This window comes from Drosophila ficusphila, unplaced genomic scaffold (genome assembly GCF_018152265.1).
Source record: "Drosophila ficusphila isolate 14025-0441.05 unplaced genomic scaffold, ASM1815226v1 contig_414, whole genome shotgun sequence".
In the NCBI taxonomy this organism is placed as follows: Eukaryota; Metazoa; Arthropoda; class Insecta; order Diptera; family Drosophilidae; genus Drosophila; species Drosophila ficusphila.
The window spans coordinates 5,290,027-5,310,535 of record NW_025064328.1 but is presented as its reverse complement, the minus strand read 5'-3'; the positions used below and the strand labels follow the sequence as shown (position 1 = coordinate 5,310,535).

The window sequence follows — 20,509 nt, the reverse complement described above, 5'->3', positions numbered from 1 at the left end:
GCCACACGTTACTTGGCTTCGCCCATCCACCTTAATGGCGGAACATTTTTCATTTTGTTTTAATGGCACATTATTGCAGCTTTTCCACTTTTAACTCGGCTAATGGGTTATGGACGGTTGGGCCCTTATCAGTTTCACTTTTAAACAACTTTCCTCGGCTTTAATATGGCATATTGATTGCGGGGTTTTGCCTATGAATAGGGCTTTTACCTTGTCGTCGCGGGTCTATTTTTATCTCTTCTGGCCAGAGCAACAGTTGCGAGTTATTGACAAAACAAGTGACAACCAGAAATAAAGGAGCCATTCGCCAAGAGCCAAGAGCCTCGATTTTGTTTGTGGAAGCGTCTCAGCCCATTATGAAAACAAGAGCCAAAACTCAGACGGATTTATTTGTGCCTTCGGTTGGGGAAGTGAACCAAAAGACTCGCCGACTGGCTGGCTTTAATGAGTAATTATATTTAATGCCAGTTAACCATTAAAATGGCACGAACTCCGGCTAAATGGGCGAGATAATAATCGCAGTTGTCGAGATGGTCTATGCCTGTCGAATTACCAAAAGATCTTGCGCTCCCGCCTCCTTTTCATTTCAGTTTTCATTCACCAAATTTACTCGCAAAAACTCAGGGAACACCAAATTACTATAGTTGGGTGAGTAGAATCAGATTTGGATCTTAAAAACCATGCAATTAGTGTCACGTTAATTGTTATATGCTCAATCAATCGAATTGCTTTGTATGAAACTATAATGCTTGCATTGATTTAAAAATAATATGATGCATTACAATAGCATATTGAAGTTATATACACTTGTATAGGATATTTACAACTATTACTTGTTAAAACATTGGATATTTCTTCTGAGTAAGTGAAAGTGGAAAAACTAAAATAGGAAATCAGTTTTCAGGAGGCACAATCTTTCTCCCAATGAACCGTATAAAATTGGCTTAAAGCCCATGCTAAATCCATGGAAAACCATCCAAGTGGTAGCTGCAATTACCAAATCCAAATTGAAATGAGTTTTGTTTTGTGCAATTATCTGTTTTCTCTGCACTTGGCTCTTTCGATGCTACGAAAACAATTCAAAATACGGTAACAATAATAACCGTTAGCAGACTCCAGTGACATTGAAACATTTGCAATTGTAACTGTAAAAATGACGGACGATCGCCAAGTGGTCCGAAAAAGAAGAAGAAAATTTCAAACAAAAAAATAAAAGGAAAACAAAGCCGAATAAATGTGTAAGCGCACACAGAGAGAAACCGATAATAATCTCAAACCGAATCGCAAAAAATTGTGTATGCCTATGAAGGCGGCTAATAAACGAATTGAAATGAATTTTGGGCGCACAATAACCGCCAATGAGTCGGTAGAAAATTAAATGCCTCGAAATTGGTTCAATCAGGTGGCAAAAAGTAGGAGCGTGTGCCGGTTTGTTTTTCGCCTATGATTGATTTAGCCCGACTAGCGCCAAAAATCAAATAAAGGTCAATGTCGCACTCCACCCCCTCTGCATATCGTTTTTTTTCCCAGTCTGCGATGCTCTATCTCCGGCGTTTGACACTTCATCAATCTTGGTTAGTGGTCGCTGTAAAAGTGTGAGTCTGCGATCTCTACGGGCTATGCAAATTTTCGACAGAGCTCTGATTATGGTTTGCTAAGATATTTTACTAAGGCATGATATGTGGGTAGGTTTCTATAATATTTCATTATCAAATTTCTTTACCAAAATTCAATTTTTTTTCAATTTTAGAAACACCTTTTCAGAAAGAAAAATTAAAGTAAAATAACAATCTCTTTATATAGTAGTTACTTATTTTATTTGCAAGGGAGTAGATATTGTAACAATATATTTCTTAAGCAGTCTGTCGCTTTTAGCCTGTCTCCACTGTACACGTATATCACACATTATGTTTCAATAAGGCCGCTGCTTGGGGCTGTTGGCGTTTGCTTTTATTGTGTCTGGTCTTGCGGTTCTCGTTATTGTTTTTTTGGCAAGCCTCGTCCAAGTCCAATTCGAAATGTTGAATTGTTGTTGAGCTATTTGTTTTGCACATTTTCAACCGCTTGTCGCTTGCCTCTCCCCCTCCCCCTCCCCCTCGCCATCATCTCCATCTTGAAACTCCATCATCTTTGCAGCCATGACTAACATCTGCGTGTTGTTGTTGTTGTTGTTATTTGAGTTTTCAAGTTGTCTTCACGCATGCGCCGTGGGAAATATTTCGAAGAGCTTTCGTAGAAACGAATCTTATGCGGGCATCGCAACCGAGTTCTGGTCATGGATCACCGATCAGATCTACGCCTCACATTCTCCAAGCCGAAATGTTAAGGTTAATTCTGGCGCACGAGGCGTATACTCACTTCCTGCAGCGCGCACATGGCGTATGCGCGATGCTGAAGCGCGTGCCGTGCCAAAAAATTTTGGGTAATTAACCAAATATAAAAGGCAGTACTTCTCGTTCCCATCTGTCCAGGCTAAAAAGTTCGCAGCACTCCACTCCAATATTGATTGACACAAGCACTTGGTCGTACTTGTACAATTTGCCATTTGTGTTTACTCAACTTCTTCGCTTTTCGATTTTCGCTTTTCGCTTTTTGTGTTCTCGCACTGGCTTTTGTTTTATATAAAAACCCACCAAGAACAGATTTTTTTGTCGCAGCTTAGCGATTTGTTTTGTTCTCGGCTTTTTAGTTTTTTTTTTTTGTAGCTAGGCACGGCCGCTGTTGACTTATGGCGTACGTGTTATATATGTTATATATATCGAGGGTCCATTAAGTTGGGGAACGGTAATGGGGACATAAAAACTGGCAATTGATGAAAATGTGCTGGCTTGCCGTTGCTGATAAGCCGTCGCAGATGTTTTGAGTTTTTTTCGCAATGCAATTTTCAGGGATATTCAAAGCACTCTTGAAGGGGTTAAAATACTACAGAAGGAAGCGAAATTAAATTGATCTTAATCTTAATCTTATATAAGCTATCGCGAAATGTCTAAAAAACGTTACTTAAAATTCCTGAAGCGTTGAATTAAATGTATCGTTCCCAGTTAAAATGAATTAAGTTGTTTTATAAGTGCTTAATCTAGTGTTCGCACATCTACTTAGTTAATGTGTGCGGAAATGGTTATTCTAAAACAAGCGTGATTTATCAGCTTAAATGCAAACATGAAGCGAACGAAAATAAGCAGCTGTTTAACAAGTGTTTAGCAAGCAACGATAATGGCATTAAACTTTTGATATTAAGCAATGGTTTTTATAAAAAATAAGATATATTTTTGAAAAAATAGAATATGGGGTAAGCAAACTATAGGGCAATTAGATCTGAGATATATAGTTTTTAACTTTTTATTCTTACTCTTTTTAAACGAATTAACCTAACTAGCATAAGGAAATTTAAATCATCCCTTTAAATATTAGCTAGTATCACGTCACTCTTTGACTGCCAGCTTTAAATTCCAGAAATGTCTGATTTAATTAATGGCTTCCCACTTGGGGGCGCTATGACCGGACAATTCTAATTTATTATTTTGCCAGTCAGGACACAATTACTTTGCTTTTCCATATTTCACAGTGAGGCTCCTCGCCGACAGAAAAATAAGCAAAAAGCCAAGCCCTTCAACCGGATTACAGCCGTATGCAAATGGGCGCAAGGTCGGGCCAAGGTCATCGAAGAACTATTGTGCGGTGGCTGAAAAGTGGGCGTCGGTCAGGTGTCAAGATTCAAGTGCCAAGAGGAGTCGGCCAGTTCATATATTTCCATTCAGTTGAAATGCGGACTTGACTTTCTTTTTTGTTTCCACAAAGGCGTATGCTGATGGCTCTATGTAAATTAGAAAAGATCCTTATCATTAGCAAGTAGCTACTGGGATAAGTGAGTCATTATTTCAGTCAACTCTGCTTGAATGATTTATTTATGAATTATGAAAAGGGCAAACCTTATGACTCGTCACAATGTAAATGAATCAATTTCTTATCTACTATGAATGTTTTATTGTGAAATTGAATTTGGGCATTCCTTTTACTACTCAGATAAGTTGGGGAATCACCAAAGCTGCAAAAATTGATTTTTAATATCTGTTGGCTAATTTACGCACTGAATATTTACTAGAGTTTTCTAAGCTTGGTTTTCAATGAAAACTACTCAATATAGCTACAAAATGTTGCATACTTTTGGCCTTAAGTAAACACTTTTAAGCCACTGAAGATCATTAATATGCCTTGCCGTTAAAAAATATTGAGGATGTTACCACCCACCAACCTCTATTTGCCCATGCAAACAAACTTTACAGGCTACACCTCGTAAAGATAAAGTGAATTTGATTTTACGTCAACATTTAATGGAAAAGTTCAGTGTTCCCCCAGACGGCATGCACTAAATTAATTAAAGAAATTGTTTGTGAAAGACATGATACGGTCCGTTTTCTACGATAAGAAAGCTGAAAAACGATGGAAACTTTTCTGCAAGCGTCACTGGCTGACGTTGATAATGGGTGGGATTAATAACACCCAAATAAATAACTATTTGCAAACAATAAATTGCCTAAATTGGCTTCGGATTGACGGTTTAAATTTTAATGTTTGCAAGTGGTTCGTGTCTTGGACAGTCGGACTTTGTGTCTCGGCTGAACCCCACCAAGTGTGGTGAGTTTATGACTTTGGTTTATTAATTTCAAGATAATCGTACATTTAATTCGTCCAGCTGCGCCACCGTTTTCAAAAAAAAAGGTAAGGTTTCTCTCTCAGCGCTCCTCTCTTATTTTTATTATTTTTTACATCGAGCTCTCTGCGCCTTCGACTTTGGGGCTTTGGTTTTTCGCTGCCAAAAGCGGACGCGCAGTTTTTGTCGTCGAGTCAAAGTGCGCGGATCGCTTGAGAAGCGCCTCATATTCCTGCCAAATTTAGTTAAATATTTGTTAAGTGCAAGTTTAGGTGTTAGTTGTTGTTGGTGTTTAGCCAAGTTCGACAGCAGGTGCAAAGGTGCAAAAGTGAGGTAATTTAAAAACAAGGTAAACTTCTAATTGGCAGTGATCATAATTACAACAACAAGTAGAATACTTAGCATACAGATCAAAATTAAAAATCAAAAATCTGGAAAGCAAAGATTTATGATTTATTAAATATTTAATTCTTTTTGTACATCAACACAATATTCCTGAAGCTTAAAAAACTGTTTTATTTTTAAATGACTAACTTCATTTTAAGTCTAATGCAATACTTCTTTTAGTACAAATTTTTATTCAAATCAGCTCAATATATTTTTAAAGCATTATTATTTTTTGTATAACAACACAATAATTTTACTTGAAAATATTACGAATTTCTTTCTGTGCATTGAACGGTTGTAATTCCTTTTTCCTACCTTTCCTTTTACCATCATTTCTTACTTTTGTCAAATTGATTTGTTTTCTTATTCCTCAAATTAAGATAAACAAATGACAAAAACACCCTCACATGTGTCAATCGTAAAAATACGACAATTTATGTCGGTTCTTACTTCTGCCCGCCAGGGTAATTCCTAGAAATTAAAAGCGGATATAGAACAAAGATCTTGCCAAATGATATTTAAAAATTTGAACAGAATTTTGGTTTATTTTATTGTGCTTTTCGTTTCAAAACCAGCGTTGCGTGAAACGATGAGGTTGTGCGATCTGTTTAAGCTTTTAAGATTTCTACACGTTTTTGTATTGTGCGGTTAATTAGAAGCGGCAATGCCATGATCCGATGATTTGGTAATGGGACATCGCCGGGGGCATTCAGTTCGTTTCATATCTGACACCCGTGATTGATGGGTTGACCACACCAATTTTCTGCTCTCTGGCTTGGTAATTGGAGAGGCCCCATTGCGATTACTGGATCTCCACTGTAGCCCCGAACACGTGTGGGAGTTTTGGGCATAAACTCTGCAATTGCTTCTGTACTTGTTCCCCTATTTTCAACTCCTGCTCCTCCCACGTTTGGCGTTGAATACAAATTTAAAGCTTAAGTAAGTTTTATGGCTTTTTAAGTGACAAAGTTGCGGCAAACAATTGCAAACGTCTCTATCGGTAGCTGCCATCAGCCGTCATACGCAATTGAGGGTAGGCTAGATCTTATTTAACAGTTTAAAGTTGAAGAAAGAGGTAGTTCTGTACAGGGAATACTCCACTTCAAATACCGAAGAAATATATGTACCATTTTTATGAAAGTTTCGTGACCATATAACCTGAATAGAAGATAAGTTTTTACCAGTCAAAGCAGCAAAAATAATAAAAAAAATATTTAAAAAAACGTGTGACTGCAATATTTTTAAACACTTGACTGCTTTTAACTGTTTTAAAACAAACGACTCACTTTGATGCCCATAAATGGTTCTCCAAACGGTAATAGATAACATTTAAGTCACTTTACAAATCTACATATTTTGTTTATTTGTGGTTGAAGTCAATAAAACAAATGTCGAAAACAAATCCAAAGGTATTACCTCACCACTTCCATCATCGCAAGATTTATACCCTTGTTATTTGGATGTTTTTAATTAATGACGAACGTCTTTGTGTGCTGTGAGTTTTCTTAATGACATTCTTCATTATTTGCATATAATTAAATTTTTATTGGAACACATTTTTAGCCGCCTGACGGTTCAATTCGGTTTGAGTTGAAGTTCATGAACCCGCCTGCCATACACGTTTCGAAAGCCACAGAAATATTTCGAATGACGAAAATCAGCTCGAAATGCGTTGAAATGCATTCTGAATTGTTGGCTGTGCGGGAATATGTGTGAATTTTGTGTGTTTTGTTCCCGCCGCTTGTGCTAATTTGTTGAGCAAACTTTTACTTTATTGTTCGGATATTATGCGAATTGGCACGGACACACTTATACTCTGCCAATACACTTATTAGCGCGCCATTGAAAATTCCGCAATTGAAAAGAGGTTGGGCTGGGTGTTAGGTTTCCAATTTTATAACCAGCTTATCGCCTACAAATTGCTGCCAAATAATCGCAGAGTAAACTTTAATCAGGGCCGATTAATTGTTTAGATTTTTTGATTGCTGTTCTACACGCTTTGGATTTTAATTAGCCTGAAAGAAGAGATTCCCCAGCAGTGAATCTGAACTTTGGAATGTTAGTTATTAGCTGGCCAATTAAAGTAACATTTCGTAGAACCTCATTAATGTTTATAATTACATGCTGAAATTGTTAAATCAGTTTTAACAACTGATGATTAACAGGCGATGACAAATATTTAAAGTCCCAGCTTTTTACCCAGTATTCATAGAATTCTAAACTATGCCGGCGTTTGTGGGATGGTTTTGTTTTATTACAAGGTATTCCACTTATCCGCAACCCAACCTTAAGTCAATTCAATTACTATCTGCTCACTCCTCTGCACTTTAATTTAAGAACAGAACCCGCGTTTCCATATCAGAGCACTTGAGTTTATTGGCTGATATTGATACGAGCCTGATACATGACGCAAATATGACAGAAAATTCATTAAGATTGAATTAGAAAAAAAAATACAAAATGCGGTGAGCATTTCTGAGCATAGAAAATGGGAATTAACATTGAGCGGTCACTGATTGATGGCAAAGACAAATTGCAAATGGAACAATCTATATGATGAATGCTGAGTTAATGTATAAATATATAGGCATATATTTGTAATGCTCATGAGTTTTGGTGTGGGGGCATGGTCAACAAGTCTTAGCCCATTTTGGGGCCTGGCGAGTGATCGTGACCGCATTACGCCAAATAAGAACAGCAAAACAAACAGTCTCCAATGACTCCACTCTGTGGAAAAGCAGGCCTAATCCCCCCGCTACTTTATTGGGTTAACGTTAACCCCCTGAGACCCCCAATCACTCTCAACTGCTCATTCTCGAGTGCTGTTTACTTCAGACGGTGTTTCGCTCAAATATTTACCGCACTTTAATGACTCGTTGCCAATTAAATATTATACACTGTGTTTGCTCAGATATATTCTCACATGCAGCTGATATGGCTGATAAGGAGGTTCGTAGAATTAAGAGGGGTGTTGTTAAAGGGAGCACCCTTAATCGCCCACTTTTAACACATCGACATTGCGTTAAGTGAACAGCTGAACACTTAATGTATAAACGAAAAGATTGACTTAAAATTTGTTATGTTTTGCTGACATGCTTTGAATTATAACTTGAAGACCAGACATAAGTGTCAACTAATTAGGAACGAAGACAATTGCTGCGGAAATGCATATTTTTACTGTCGCCAAAGGTTAAAACAATATCGCACCTTAAATGAGCGCAAAAAGCTGTCATCATCGGTGGTTAAATACCTGCACATGTCCGACAATTGTCCACTTCCATTTTCAAACACTTTTCCATTTACAATTTGGACTGCCGTTTCTATTAACTACCAGACATAACTCACTGATTTTTCCGTGTGTTTAATTTCAGTTCGCTAGTTTCGGTTGGAAAGCAAAGCGAAAGAGATGGGAAAGTTCGAGTATTCACTGGGTCTCAATGAGGTGAGTCGGATCATAACCATTGAAAAGATAAATCTGAATTAAAAATATTTTTTGTATTATAATATATCTTAGCTCAAATCAAAGGAGCTGCGATTGTGGCAGGCCCTGATCGGAGAATTCCTGGGCAACCTGATCCTCAATTTCTTTGCCTGCGGAGCGTGCACTCAAATTGAGGATGGAACCTTTAAGGCTTTGGCTTTTGGCCTGGCCATTTTTATGGCCATCACGGTGAGTTATTAGGAACTGTTAGCTTATATTTTTTTTTTTACTTATTTAACACTACTTTCCAGATTGTGGGCCACTTGAGTGGTGGGCACGTGAATCCCGCTGTTACCGCTGGAATGTTGGTCGCAGGTCGAATCAGTTTGATCAGAGCAATTTTCTATGTTATTTTCCAGTGTTTGGGTGCCATTGCTGGAACAGCGGCTGTTAAGGTAAGATATTTAAAATATTAAAAAACACATTATTCATATTCCAAAGACATGTTATCAACATATTTTAAGCAATGCAAAATAAAAACTGATAAAGATTCGGTTGTTCCCTTGAAAGCAATGTTTCAAGCTTGCTTAAAATCCATTGTTTTCTTTAAATGATTTTGATTGTCACACTTCCTGTTGTGGTCAGAAAGTAACACGTCATTTGACGATTGCTTGAGTTTCTTAAGATGACAAATGAAAACGAACATTTCAAGAGCGATAGTTTATTAAGTACATCAACTTGAATTACATTGTTTTATTTTGTAATTCATTCATTAAGAATTGTAACTGCACTCATTTTCTGTTGTAATAAACAAAGAGCTTAACAAAATAAATGAATTAAAGGGATTCCTTTATCATTTAATTGATGTTTTTTATTTTTTTTATTTCCATCTTAAAGATCCTCATCGATCAGGACTACTACAATGGCTTGGGTCACACTTCCTTGGCGCCGAACATCACAGAGCTGCAAGGACTGGGCATCGAGTTCTTCCTGGGACTTTTGCTGGTCCTCGTGGTGTTTGGAGCCTGCGATCCCAACAAGCCGGACTCCCGCTACACGGCGCCCCTGGCCATCGGAATGGCGGTGACCCTGGGTCACTTGGGCACCATTCGGTACACCGGATCCAGCATGAATCCCGCCCGCACCATGGGCACTGCCTTCGCCACCGATAACTGGTCGTCGCATTGGGTGTACTGGGTGGGACCTGTGCTGGGGGGCGTGGCAGCCGCCCTTCTGTATACCCAGATTCTGGAGGCGAAACCTGCCCCGAAAGTGACGGAGGCATCCGAAAAGTACCGCACACACGCCGATGAACGCGAGGTGAGAGTCAGGTTGATAAGTGCCTGGAGCGAGGAGTCATTCTACTGATCAGTGATCAGTGATCAGTGATCATCACACCCACTCCATTACACACACACACCCATCACACACCTATCACTCACCTCTCACGCACACCTGCATTGTAAATACCACAGCCTTCTTGATTTCAGGGATGCAAACCGAACCGCAATACCAAGTTTCATTCAATTCAACAACTGATTATTAATAACGCTTTAAATGTATTATATCTTTATCGCCTTAGCAGCAGATATTTGTATACTAATGCTCTTACCAACTGCACGCAAAACCTATCTAAACACCACTGTTGTAAACCGAATCCATTGGTTCAGAAATTCTGTGATCCCTTCAACCGAACCCGTCCACAATTTCGATCGGTTTGCATCCCTGTTTAATGAACTTAACTAATTATTTTACTACTATCATATTTTTACAACTTACAGATGCGCAAACTGGAGGGCGCCGCACGCGATTATGCTTAGGAACAGCTAAACTTAAGCGTCTCGAATCTAGAGAAAGATAAAAACCAGAGGAGAACACAATTCTTCATTTAATCTATTCATTTCAGTGTCATAATTATGTCGTGTACTTTCTCGTTCGTGTGTATTTATGTATTTATTCATAAAAGGTTCATTTTTATTTAACTAATACTTAAATGTGTAAGCTGCCCTAAAATGCAATCTACGAAACAAAATTACTTGTACTCTCATTCGTTCACAATAAAGTGGAAAACATTAAATGAAAAGTATTATAAAAATATTTTTTGTTTAGAGTGGTTTCTTTATGAATCGTATTACAAACGATTTAAGGTATCCCACTTTAAAATCGGAAAAAAAACTACAAAAGTTATGGGTTCTGAAAGTTCAGTTTTGGGTCATAGTAATGAAACCATTGAAAACTTGGAAAAATCTGACATGAACAGGGGTAAAAATTTCGACCATCGAAAAATGAAAAATTTTGAATGCAGTTGTATTCAGGATGCGATTACAAACATTTTGAGGTATGCCACTTTAAAATCGGAATTGAATTAATAATGTTATGGGTTTTGGAAGTGCTGTGTGGGTCCCCTTTGCGGAAACCTTGAAAATCTAAAAATATCTAACATGAACATGGGTATAATAATCGAGCTTCACCAAATATAATAATTTAAACGCAATTTTTTATTATTACCATTAAAAATGTTAAAAGGTATGCCAGTTAAAAATAGGATTACATTTGGTAAAGCTACTTTCAAATTAAGCGCCATGAAAAGCTTATGCTGCTAGATTTCCCCGAAAAGTTTTCCAACACTCGTGTGCGGAAAAGCTCAACCGCAGCATACGTCAAAAGCGTCATGCGCCAAAACTGTCAAGAAGCGTTAAGGGAAAATCGGAAAATCCGCAGTCTTCTCCGTCGTTGTCGATGTCGTTGCGTGTGTCCCCCTCAAAATAAATTACAAAATTACCAACTAAAACGGCAACGAGCACAACTTATCTTCCAACAATTGATAAATTATTCGAATTAGTGAATTAAACAATTGGCAAGTGCACACGATTAATTGAAAAGCCCGTTGAAATCAAGGCAAAATTATGCACTAAAGTGTTGTGAGGCAAATCAATAGGAAAAACTGTGAGGCGACCGCAACGGGGGTCGAATGCAAATCGCATTAGGCCCGGAAAAGGCAACAACATTGGCCCAGTTAAGCTGGCCAATCGATTCGAGAAGCGAGAACATATTATGAAACAACCAGGAAAAGTGTAAGGGAAAAGTGGCAAGCGGCTGGGAAAAGTGGAGAAGCTGCAGCGTCGTGTCAACACAAACATACAAAATCAATAATCGCGTGTGTCTGGGCCAACGAAAAGCTGGCTGCCAAACATGTACGAAACGTCAACTCCAGTTAGCCAGTAACTAGGACAAGAGGCAAGTAATTAAAAGAGCTGAAGGATCCCAGCAACGAACAAAATCAAATGCTGTGGGCGTGGTTTCTCGACTGGTTTTGACCCACTATGCAATTAGCCCGTTAGAGACATTAAAATTTGATGAATGGCCAATGAAATGTGATCGGCAGCCATAATAATCGTGGCTAAAACGAAGGCATTGTGAACACTTGTTGAACGGGGTGCGAATTCTGACCCACTTGCATTTGCAGCGGTGGTGCGGGAAAGTCCCGGTGGTTTGCAGCAGTGGAAAGTCTTCGATATTGGCGGGACATTGCGCTAAATTTAGTAATGCCAAGCTAAAACCTTAACCTGAAAAGTTTAGCAAATGCTGCAACGATACAAGGGGATATATGTTTTTTTTTTTGATGAAACGAAAGTTATAAATTAAATCTTGATAATCTGTAACAGTCCCCACATGGACACTGAATTTGTTTTATTCATAGTTATAAGGATTGAAACAAGCCTAGCTCATAATCAATTAACCATGTTAAATAGTTCAGTGAGTGTAAAATTAAAGTCACAAAATGGAACATTTATTAAACAAACCTAAGCCTAAAACATTTTTAGTGAGCACCCGCTGTTCATCATCCTTGGGTTTTCAACTCGCTTAAAGAATAGTCTTAGCAGTGGCATACATATAAATATAAATAGTTTTGTCTGCCTTTCCCCTCGCCTTCTTTTGTTGCCGCCCTCGCATTTTTTTGACACTTTGCCAAAGTTCAATGCAAAAAATGCCGCAATAAATTTAGCCAAACCAAACAAAAAATGTGTAAAATGCAGAACAGAGCGTTAAATCCGGTTGATATGAAACCGATGGTTGGCACTCGAACAGCCGGTCAATCACAGGGGACCGAAGAACCATTGACATCAGCAGCAGCCATGAGTTGAACTCAACCACCCAAAAAAACACGACCCCAACCACTCTGCACCACAGACCAACACACACACCGATTGACCTAGAACACTTATTAGAGGTTGTGCGGCTCTATTTATAGAGCCGTGTTTTTTATCCACTTATATCCATACCATCCACATATAAGCGATATATTTATATTGCCATATTGACGTACGCACTGGTCGCAGTTCCATGGCAACTTCAAGTGTCGCCATAAATTTAAGCGCCACAAATCATTTCCGTCCCAAAACTTTTTGGGCAACTCTCGCACATGTGCACCATTAAAGCACCATAAAAGTTGGGAAACCAGAGTCGGTCGTTATTCGGGAAAGTGTTAATTTCTGTGCAGCGGGAAGTCACTAGGGATTAGAAATGGAAAGTGTTTTAAGGGGGAGCTAGCTGAAATTTAAATTTAAACAAACAAATTTAAGCTCTAGGAATGTTAGGAGAATACAAGGAATATTCCGCGATGTTATTAATAATTTTTCACAAAAGATTATTACTCCCTAAGTATTACTATTTTAAACATTCTATAAGTTTTTACTTTTTATTACTTTTGTTATAACTTTTAGAGACGGCAGAATAATGCTTCGATGGAAGAGTAGAACCTGAGAGCAGATTGCAGACAGCAGATTGTATTAACTCAGATAAATTAGGCCCACTTTAAGTAAGATTCGATGTTGATTTAACCCTTTCCAACAATTAATTAAGCAAATTATTTTAGGTGGGTGGAAAGCCGAAATCCGACCAAGATGTGGACGCAGAGAAATGCAGTCGGAAATTGGCTGTTGGTCTTAACAGGTAATCCCTTCACTCATCCATCACCACTCATCAAAGAACTGCTCACATATAGCAAGAGAAATAATCATCGAGTTAATAATGAACAAGGTCAACAGCGTATCGAATTGAATGATAAACAGAAGCGGAACAATAAACACAAGTGCCAGCATTTATTGTGTGCTGTTTTATGGACCATAAAATTTTATTCTCACACAGATCAAAGAATTAAATGGAGACCTTCTCACACACAAGATTATTAGATTTTTAGTAATAACCAGACACAGGAAAATGTTTTTGCAAAAATAGGAATTTAAATACACTTCAATAACACTAATAACAACAAAAAACCTTTGGTGAGGTTTTCAGCTAATAGACTTTAATGATCTTATTATATCTTGTATATCTTTTGTATGATAGGACACGAAAATAATTGATTTTCATTTGGCTTTATAGCGGCTAAGCTAATTACAATTCAACTGAATTTGAAAACATTTTTTAATTATTTTTGTTTTTCATTTTTCATCGGTATCTAAAATAATCTATAGTTTTTTTGGCATTGGCAAAATTCGCTACCACCGATAATTGTTTTCCAAGTAAGTTTCGTTTTGCGTATCATTTAACCATTCGATTTAAACAAAATTGCCTTCAGTTTTTGAACTAATCTAAAAAGAAAATAATCCCCTGTAAAAACGTGAAAAGCAATTGTTGCGTTCGATATGAGTTTGGTTTGGTTTTCATTATTGGTTTCGTTTCGTACGTGCCGTTGATTGTAAATGCCGTTATATATCGACTGTAAGCAGCTGTCTGTACTCTATACATTCTATATACCCATATATATTGCATATTCCTGGTCTCACATCCAACAACAACACGTATGCGTCTTGAGTTGCAGTGAAGTTCACACCAAAATGTAAACGTAATTTGTAAAAATTGTCTTTCCTCTGTGCCCTTTACAACACTGTCACCTTGGTAATACTTTCGAGTAGGCGGTGGTAACGAATGGCATTGGAACACTGTGTGCACAGAATACCAAGAGCTGTAAAGTAATCCCCGGCGTTAGTAGCATTTCCACAATTCACCTAAGAACTCTATAGTTTCTCCCAAAACTGTACCCAAAACTCAGCTTATATCCAATGACAGGTACAGTTGTGCTTGCTCTGAGGAACAAGGAATCGGAACAAGCCGACAGATCAACTTTACCTGGCATAGGGCATTATCTACAGTCCACTTCCCAAGCCCCCTTGATTTTGTATTTTTGGTTTGTGCTCCTTCTACTGCCCACTTCTACTTTGCTCTCTTCTCTTCCATTATTTATTTGCAGCCGTTATCGGATTTCTAACTTTCATATGGATTCCGCAGACCTCAGCCGAATGTCAAAGTATGAGTCCATTGTCTTTCCAAAACCAGAAACCATTTGCTTAAACCTATCGATTACCTTTTTGCCAAAATATAAGAAAATAAGAGTCATGCATAAGTATATGTATAATCTATTTCTAACAAACTCGAATCGGTTTATTTCGAGTTCGTCTTGAATAAGGAATATTTTTGGATTATCAATGTTACTTAAGATATTTTCGTTTTCATATTCAATGCCCGATCAACCGAAAGATTGGTGCTATTTCTCTCATTCCTAAAGCTTTGCCACCAACACTCGTTTGGTTCTTTGGGGCATCCCATTTAACTCTTTCCTGACATTATTTTTCTTTCGGTTGCACTTTTTTCTCAAGTTTGTTTTGCACCACGGCAAGGCTTTTTAAACTTAACTTTAATTTTGACTCAACAATCTTTTTTAAATATTTTGAATCAGGTGTGCATTTAGGAACGAAATAGTCATTAACCGATCGTATTGCTTTTGATACGAATTTAATTTAAGTTCTGAAACAAACTTTATCCGAGCAACCGATATTGTATCCTTGTTAATTGTGTGTCTGTATTGTGGTATACAAGTATGTGAGTGTGAGTGCATGCTTTAAAAGGACACTTTTCCAACCCTACTAAAACCTTAAAGCACATTTTTTTATTTTTCGATAAATTTTTGTTGCGTTTGTAGGTTAGAAATGAGTAATTGGTTTAATATTTACGCAACACTATCCATACGATACGAAATTAAAGGCCACACAACCAATTCGAAAGAAACTCATCAAACCACCCTTTGATTTTCAAAATGGTATCGATAAATGTTTTCTGCCCGCTGTTTGTTTGTGTTGGCAACTCTTGGCATGCTTTTGTGTGTTGCACGCTTTGACGTTACTGTACTCAAGCTAAACTAACCTCAAACTAGTTCGCAGATCAGCAGTTAACATAGGCTTATCAAGAATGGTAATAACAAGGTATCTTTTCATATAGCGCGATCGATTTACTGCTATGAGTGCGATTCCTGGACAGATGCCCGCTGCAAGGTTGATAAAGAGTGGTTGAGATGGCCTATATAAATTAATGTTTTGTTTTATGCAGGATCCTTTCAACTATACCGCCCTGCCGAGGGATCAACCTCCCTTGATGACCTGCAACGGTTGCTGCGTTAAAATGGTGCGGCATCAGCGATCACGTGAGTACTTAGCAACCCCGACACAACTGTACCCCAGAAGAATAACTGGTCTGTACTTCTTGCTCCCTACTTGCGAATTGACTATCCTTTGACTGACTGATCGACACCCCTGTGTGTGCGTGTCACCGTCTCTTTCTTTCTTCTCTTGCTCTCTCTATTTTTAGCGTACGAGGTGGTGCGTCGCATGTGTACGTCACAGTTACAGATCAATTTATTCATGGTCGATCACGTGTGCATGATGGAAAGTTCAGGCAATGGACATATGTGCTTTTGTGAGGAAGATATGTGCAATTCTAGTAAAAATTTACACACTAACGGTTGCCAGCTGCATCTCATACCCATCGCAGTGGCAGTGTCATGGCTAATGGGTCAATTGCTCAGCAGATAGAAAGTGTTAGGCTCACCCACAGACAACCACACACTCAGAACATACAAAAACACCCAGAGAAAACCCAACACGAACTCACTATCTCTCTTCCTTTCTATCTAAGCGTATGATTTGTAGCTTGATTTGATTTGATTACGATAACAGTAACCATTACGATTGATTTGTTTGGAGCACAGTTTTCGAAGAAGGACTTCGAGTAGTTTTATCAGCACCAAGCGAAAGCTCGAGAAACCCGATTCCAAGGAATGTGAATGCATACCAAAGCTTCCATAGACAGAAGGCTTTCTCTATTTCTCTATCACACACAGTAAACCAACACTATAGCGAGCTTTGGATGCACTGAGTTCTTGAGATGCGAGTTTTGTCGAGTCGCATCGAAGTCGAATCAGTACTCGGTATTTGAATTGCATGTTGTTGATGCTAAAGCTGAAGCATGTAGCGCTTAAGTAGGAATCGTAGTGATTATTACATTTTGATTTCGTTGTTACTTACATTTGTAAATGCCCCAACCAGAGGGTCAAACCGAAGAAACCGAAACCAGTAATTGAATCGATTCTCACTTACTTTTAAACATTTGTCTAAATCATATGTAAACTTGGAATAACTCGACACCCAGACACACTGTATATATCGCCCAGCCCGAAAGTCAAAGTTCATCCCAAAAGTATTTGCAGTGACCAAGTGGAACATTTGCTCATCTTGTTTATTCCAAAGTCGGAAGTGAACTCCATAAAGCATAAAACGTTATTTCGTTGTTATACTCTGTATCCTAGATCTTAGTCATTAAGCTGTAATCTCGGTTCTCGCTTGGACCCCAAAAAAAAAAAGAAACCCCACGCATCATATCACGTAACGAAGCAACAATGAGACCGAACTTCTTTGGTAACCTATCGATCTTAGTGTAGTTAGCCTCATAGAACCTGCCACCAGCACCAAACTGTATAAAGTACCGATCACCCTGGCCCGTTTGGTTTATGTTCAACAAGTGATAATTAGATTGTAAGTAGATGATCCCCGATCCCAATTCCGATCCCACGCCCAAGATCCGTTAACAACCCGTATCCCTCATTATGAAATTGAAATTGAATCAATTCTCATTCATGCTAGTGATAGTTTTAAAACGAATCGAATCGAATCGGAACTTATAGCTTACATAGCTTATGATTTACATTTTTGGAATTTGACTTAATGTTATGAATTAATAGTTATGATTGTCATCTCGATTAGAGTATTCGACTTAAAGTTTTGTATTCTAAGCGTAAAACTTTTCATTTGTATAATTGAAGATTGGCTAATAAACAACCATTTTTACCATACGTATATCTTTAGCAAAATTTACTCTCAACCTATGCCGTTAACTTTTAGCTTCAATTTGCTTTATCTACTTGCTACTCACTTAACCAACTTTTCAACATTCGTGCACTTTTGCCCACGCATTTGTATAATATTTAACCCTAGACTTGGCTTTAGTTCAAAACTGCTTAACGAAAAAACCTAAATGAAAATAATAGAATATCCATATCCGTCCAGCCGGAAGCATGTGAATTTGAATTTCGTTGCTTGGGCACAGGTAAGTCACAAGTCAAAAAAAAAAAAACAACAAACTAAAATTCAAAAAGTCAAGTACAGTTGCGCACCGTTTTCTTAGTTCGCTCTTGCCTCGCTCGTAGATGAATGGGATATCGGATTTTAGCCGGCCTATCTTGGTGGTACACGCACACTCACACACTTTCACTACCCCTCTTGATCCAAGACCCTCCCAACCCCTCCCCCTCCAACTCCGCAAAGTCCTCTACACTAAGCGAAAATCCCAATGCAATGTTTACAACATTAGTTTTTGAGTTTGATTTGTATGGTTTCTTGCTTTCCTGGTATGTTGGTTTGTTCAATAACAGATAAACTTATATATTTTAACCACAAATATCTAACCGATTTTGGTTTGTGAATGTTGACAATATTCTTATAACCAGTATTTGATTGATTGATTAACGGTTAATGCGTTTCAAAGTTTAAACAAAAAACATTAATCAAAACAGGCAATAAAGTTTAACCAAAAACAAAAAAAACACACACGAATTTTGTAGTGCAAAAATAACATATTTTAATTTAGTACTTTTTGTAGTTCCAACATCTTTCTCAGCGCCAACATACTCTATATTTCTCTTTCTCTGTACCTCCTCTATATCTCTCTGTATATCTTTCTATCTGTTTAACTATCTCTCACACTCTCCTAACAACTCTGTTTGATCTTAAGACTCTTTTTACTAACTTTCTTCCAAAACAGAAACCACATAGAACTCTTCCACTAGAGCCACACCTGTAGTATATATAAAAAAAGAAACAAAATAATGAAAGTACACGCAACAACACAAATTACACTCACTGAATGTTAGCGAAATATATACAGAAAGTACGATACAGTTACAGAATTAGCGATGCACTTAGAGAAACAATCAACCAACTCATTAATATACTCTATCAATGGTGAATTTTTACTACTTGTAGGCGCGATTTTTCAACAAAAAATATAAAAACCGTTTGGAGAGCCCAAAAATGCGGGGCCGAAGCTTAAACATCCATAGATTCCTCACAATACAAAAAGCACTAAATTAATATCAAAGATCTTACCAATATAGCGGAATGCTAGCTAAACTGATTATTGGTATTGGTTGATGAATATTGCAAAGAAAAGAAAAAACAGAGACACAATAAGCCCACAAAACCAACTCTCTAGAAGAATCAGCAGTCGCTTTACGAATTAAGTTTAGTTATGGGTTTGTTTACTTTTCCATTATCCATCCCAAAAATATCAGATATTTCAGACTTTCTTTGAGTTTACACCTCAGCTCACCACGTTAAGATCTATTTATTCCCACCACTCGCTCAATCACTCACCTACCTCAACTCACCTTTTCACCTGCCCACTTCGCAGATGGTATCCACATATGTTCCACCAGTGGCGTAGGCAGGAATTGAGTAGAAGGGTTTTTAAGGAAGACCAGTAAGGAGGCTAAATCTGTTAAACTCAAACCCCTGCCCACGCCACTGTGTTTCACCACCAACAAGGTTGCGCAGGCGCGATAGAGAGCTCTCAATCTCTCTGCCGCAGCTGTGCCACGCCCACCACCCACAGCCACCCACGAAAATGGTGCTTTTTCACATACGACACCACTGTCTGACTATGTTTTTCATCATGTACGCCATCGCAATCCATGCCACAGTGGTCGCAATGCCGCGACAGCCGCTCCACAACTGCAGAATACTATTATTTAATTTTTTTCAAATTAAACGCTGGCAATTTGTGGGCGGCAGGCGCGCGTGCATTGCCGAGCAGCTGAAACTTCGAGGGTAAAAATGAAAAATCCGGCGCCGCCTGTCCGGCGAATATATCCAAAAAATCGCTTTTGGCCACAGGCGGCCGCGGTCCCAACTGTAATTGTGAACGTCCGTGCGGCCATTTCCCCCGAAAAAAAACAGATTAAAAAAACACAAAAACTAAGGATACACAGGCAGCTGAGAAAACCGTTGGAGGATCGGCGCGGGATCTTATCAAATCAAGCTTCTTCTGCTTGGGGCTTTAAAAACTAAAGCTTTGAGGCTTACTTTTTACTAAGCAGGTGCTTCCAACTCGCTTTGCTGGACAAATACAAATACCAACATAAATTACCATTCAAAATCGCTTAGCCAACTCAGCATAATCCCAGAAATTGTTAATGTATATCGACAATATTTTAATTGTATTCCAAAAAAGATGAAAACTCAACGAGCACCTTTAAAACTATCAAGACATTGTAACTAGCAAATAAACAAAGTTAAGCAAAACAGCGAGTACGAAAAGCCTTGTAAGAGATTATAATAAAACAAAAGCATTTAAATAAAAAAATAAAGTCAAATTTATTAAAATTAATTGTAAAAATGAAACGGATACATTGAAAATTTAAAATTTTCTGTTGTTATGTATGACTTCATTATCTAGGCAAATAAAATGCTAAAACATAAATACAAAATTACATTGTTTTGTGTGGAATATATTTTTAAATGATAAACTTTATTGTTGAAAATTACCAATAAAAGAGATTATTTTTCTGTCTTTAAATTATACAAAGAAACAATCTATTTTTAACGGCATAAATATATAAAAAAAACGTTTAGTGCTATTTCAAAACCAACGCGCTAGAACAT

General features: G+C 37.9%; 2 protein-coding genes across 8 annotated transcripts; both read left to right on the top strand.

Moving 5' to 3' along the window:
• The first annotated feature begins 4,819 nt into the window (after positions 1–4,819).
• Positions 4,820–10,545, top strand: LOC108086468 (aquaporin AQPcic). Of its 4 annotated transcripts, none has more exons than XR_001771136.2 (6): positions 4,820–5,000; positions 8,410–8,480; positions 8,553–8,708; positions 8,771–8,914; positions 9,357–9,921; positions 10,241–10,545. XR_001771136.2 is itself a non-coding variant. In XM_017183395.2 (6 exons), exons 2-6 carry the CDS (start codon positions 8,445–8,447, stop codon positions 10,277–10,279), a joined length of 798 nt encoding a protein of 265 aa, XP_017038884.1. In that variant the 5' UTR covers positions 4,822–4,984; positions 8,410–8,444; the 3' UTR covers positions 10,280–10,545. The 4 variants fall into 4 exon arrangements, 1 of the variants encoding a protein (XP_017038884.1); XR_001771135.2 differs by having other exon boundaries at positions 4,821–4,984; XM_017183395.2 differs by having other exon boundaries at positions 4,822–4,984; positions 9,357–9,779.
• A 2,639-nt stretch (positions 10,546–13,184) lies between these two features.
• LOC108086425 (protein quiver) lies at positions 13,185–20,234 on the top strand. Of its 4 annotated transcripts, XM_017183326.2 has the most exons (7): positions 13,185–13,278; positions 13,336–13,412; positions 13,937–13,984; positions 14,713–14,769; positions 15,738–15,790; positions 15,846–15,939; positions 16,104–20,234. In XM_017183326.2, the coding sequence occupies exons 2-7, from the start codon at positions 13,364–13,366 to the stop codon at positions 16,325–16,327; spliced, it is 525 nt and encodes a 174-aa protein (XP_017038815.1). In that variant the 5' UTR covers positions 13,185–13,278; positions 13,336–13,363; the 3' UTR covers positions 16,328–20,234. The 4 variants fall into 4 exon arrangements, with proteins under 4 accessions (XP_017038815.1, XP_017038816.1, XP_017038817.1 ...); XM_017183327.2 differs by lacking the exon at positions 13,937–13,984; XM_017183328.2 differs by lacking the exon at positions 14,713–14,769.
• Positions 20,235–20,509: the final 275 nt, after the last annotated feature.

Bases quoted from the DNA above. Each gene is read 5' to 3' on its own strand.
- LOC108086468 (XM_017183395.2), top strand. From the start codon at position 8,445: ATGGGAAAGTTCGAGTATTCACTGGGTCTCAATGAG. The intron at 8,709-8,770 runs GTGAGTTATTAG...ACTACTTTCCAG, and splicing joins CCATTTTTATGGCCATCACG to ATTGTGGGCCACTTGAGTGG. The intron at 9,780-10,240 runs GTGAGAGTCAGG...TACAACTTACAG, and splicing joins CACACGCCGATGAACGCGAG to ATGCGCAAACTGGAGGGCGC.
- LOC108086425 (XM_017183326.2), top strand. From the start codon at position 13,364: ATGTGGACGCAGAGAAATGCAGTCGGAAATTGGCTGTTGGTCTTAACA. The intron at 13,413-13,936 runs GTAATCCCTTCA...AATAATCTATAG, and splicing joins TTGGCTGTTGGTCTTAACAG to TTTTTTTGGCATTGGCAAAA. The intron at 15,940-16,103 runs GTGAGTACTTAG...CTCTATTTTTAG, and splicing joins GGTGCGGCATCAGCGATCAC to CGTACGAGGTGGTGCGTCGC.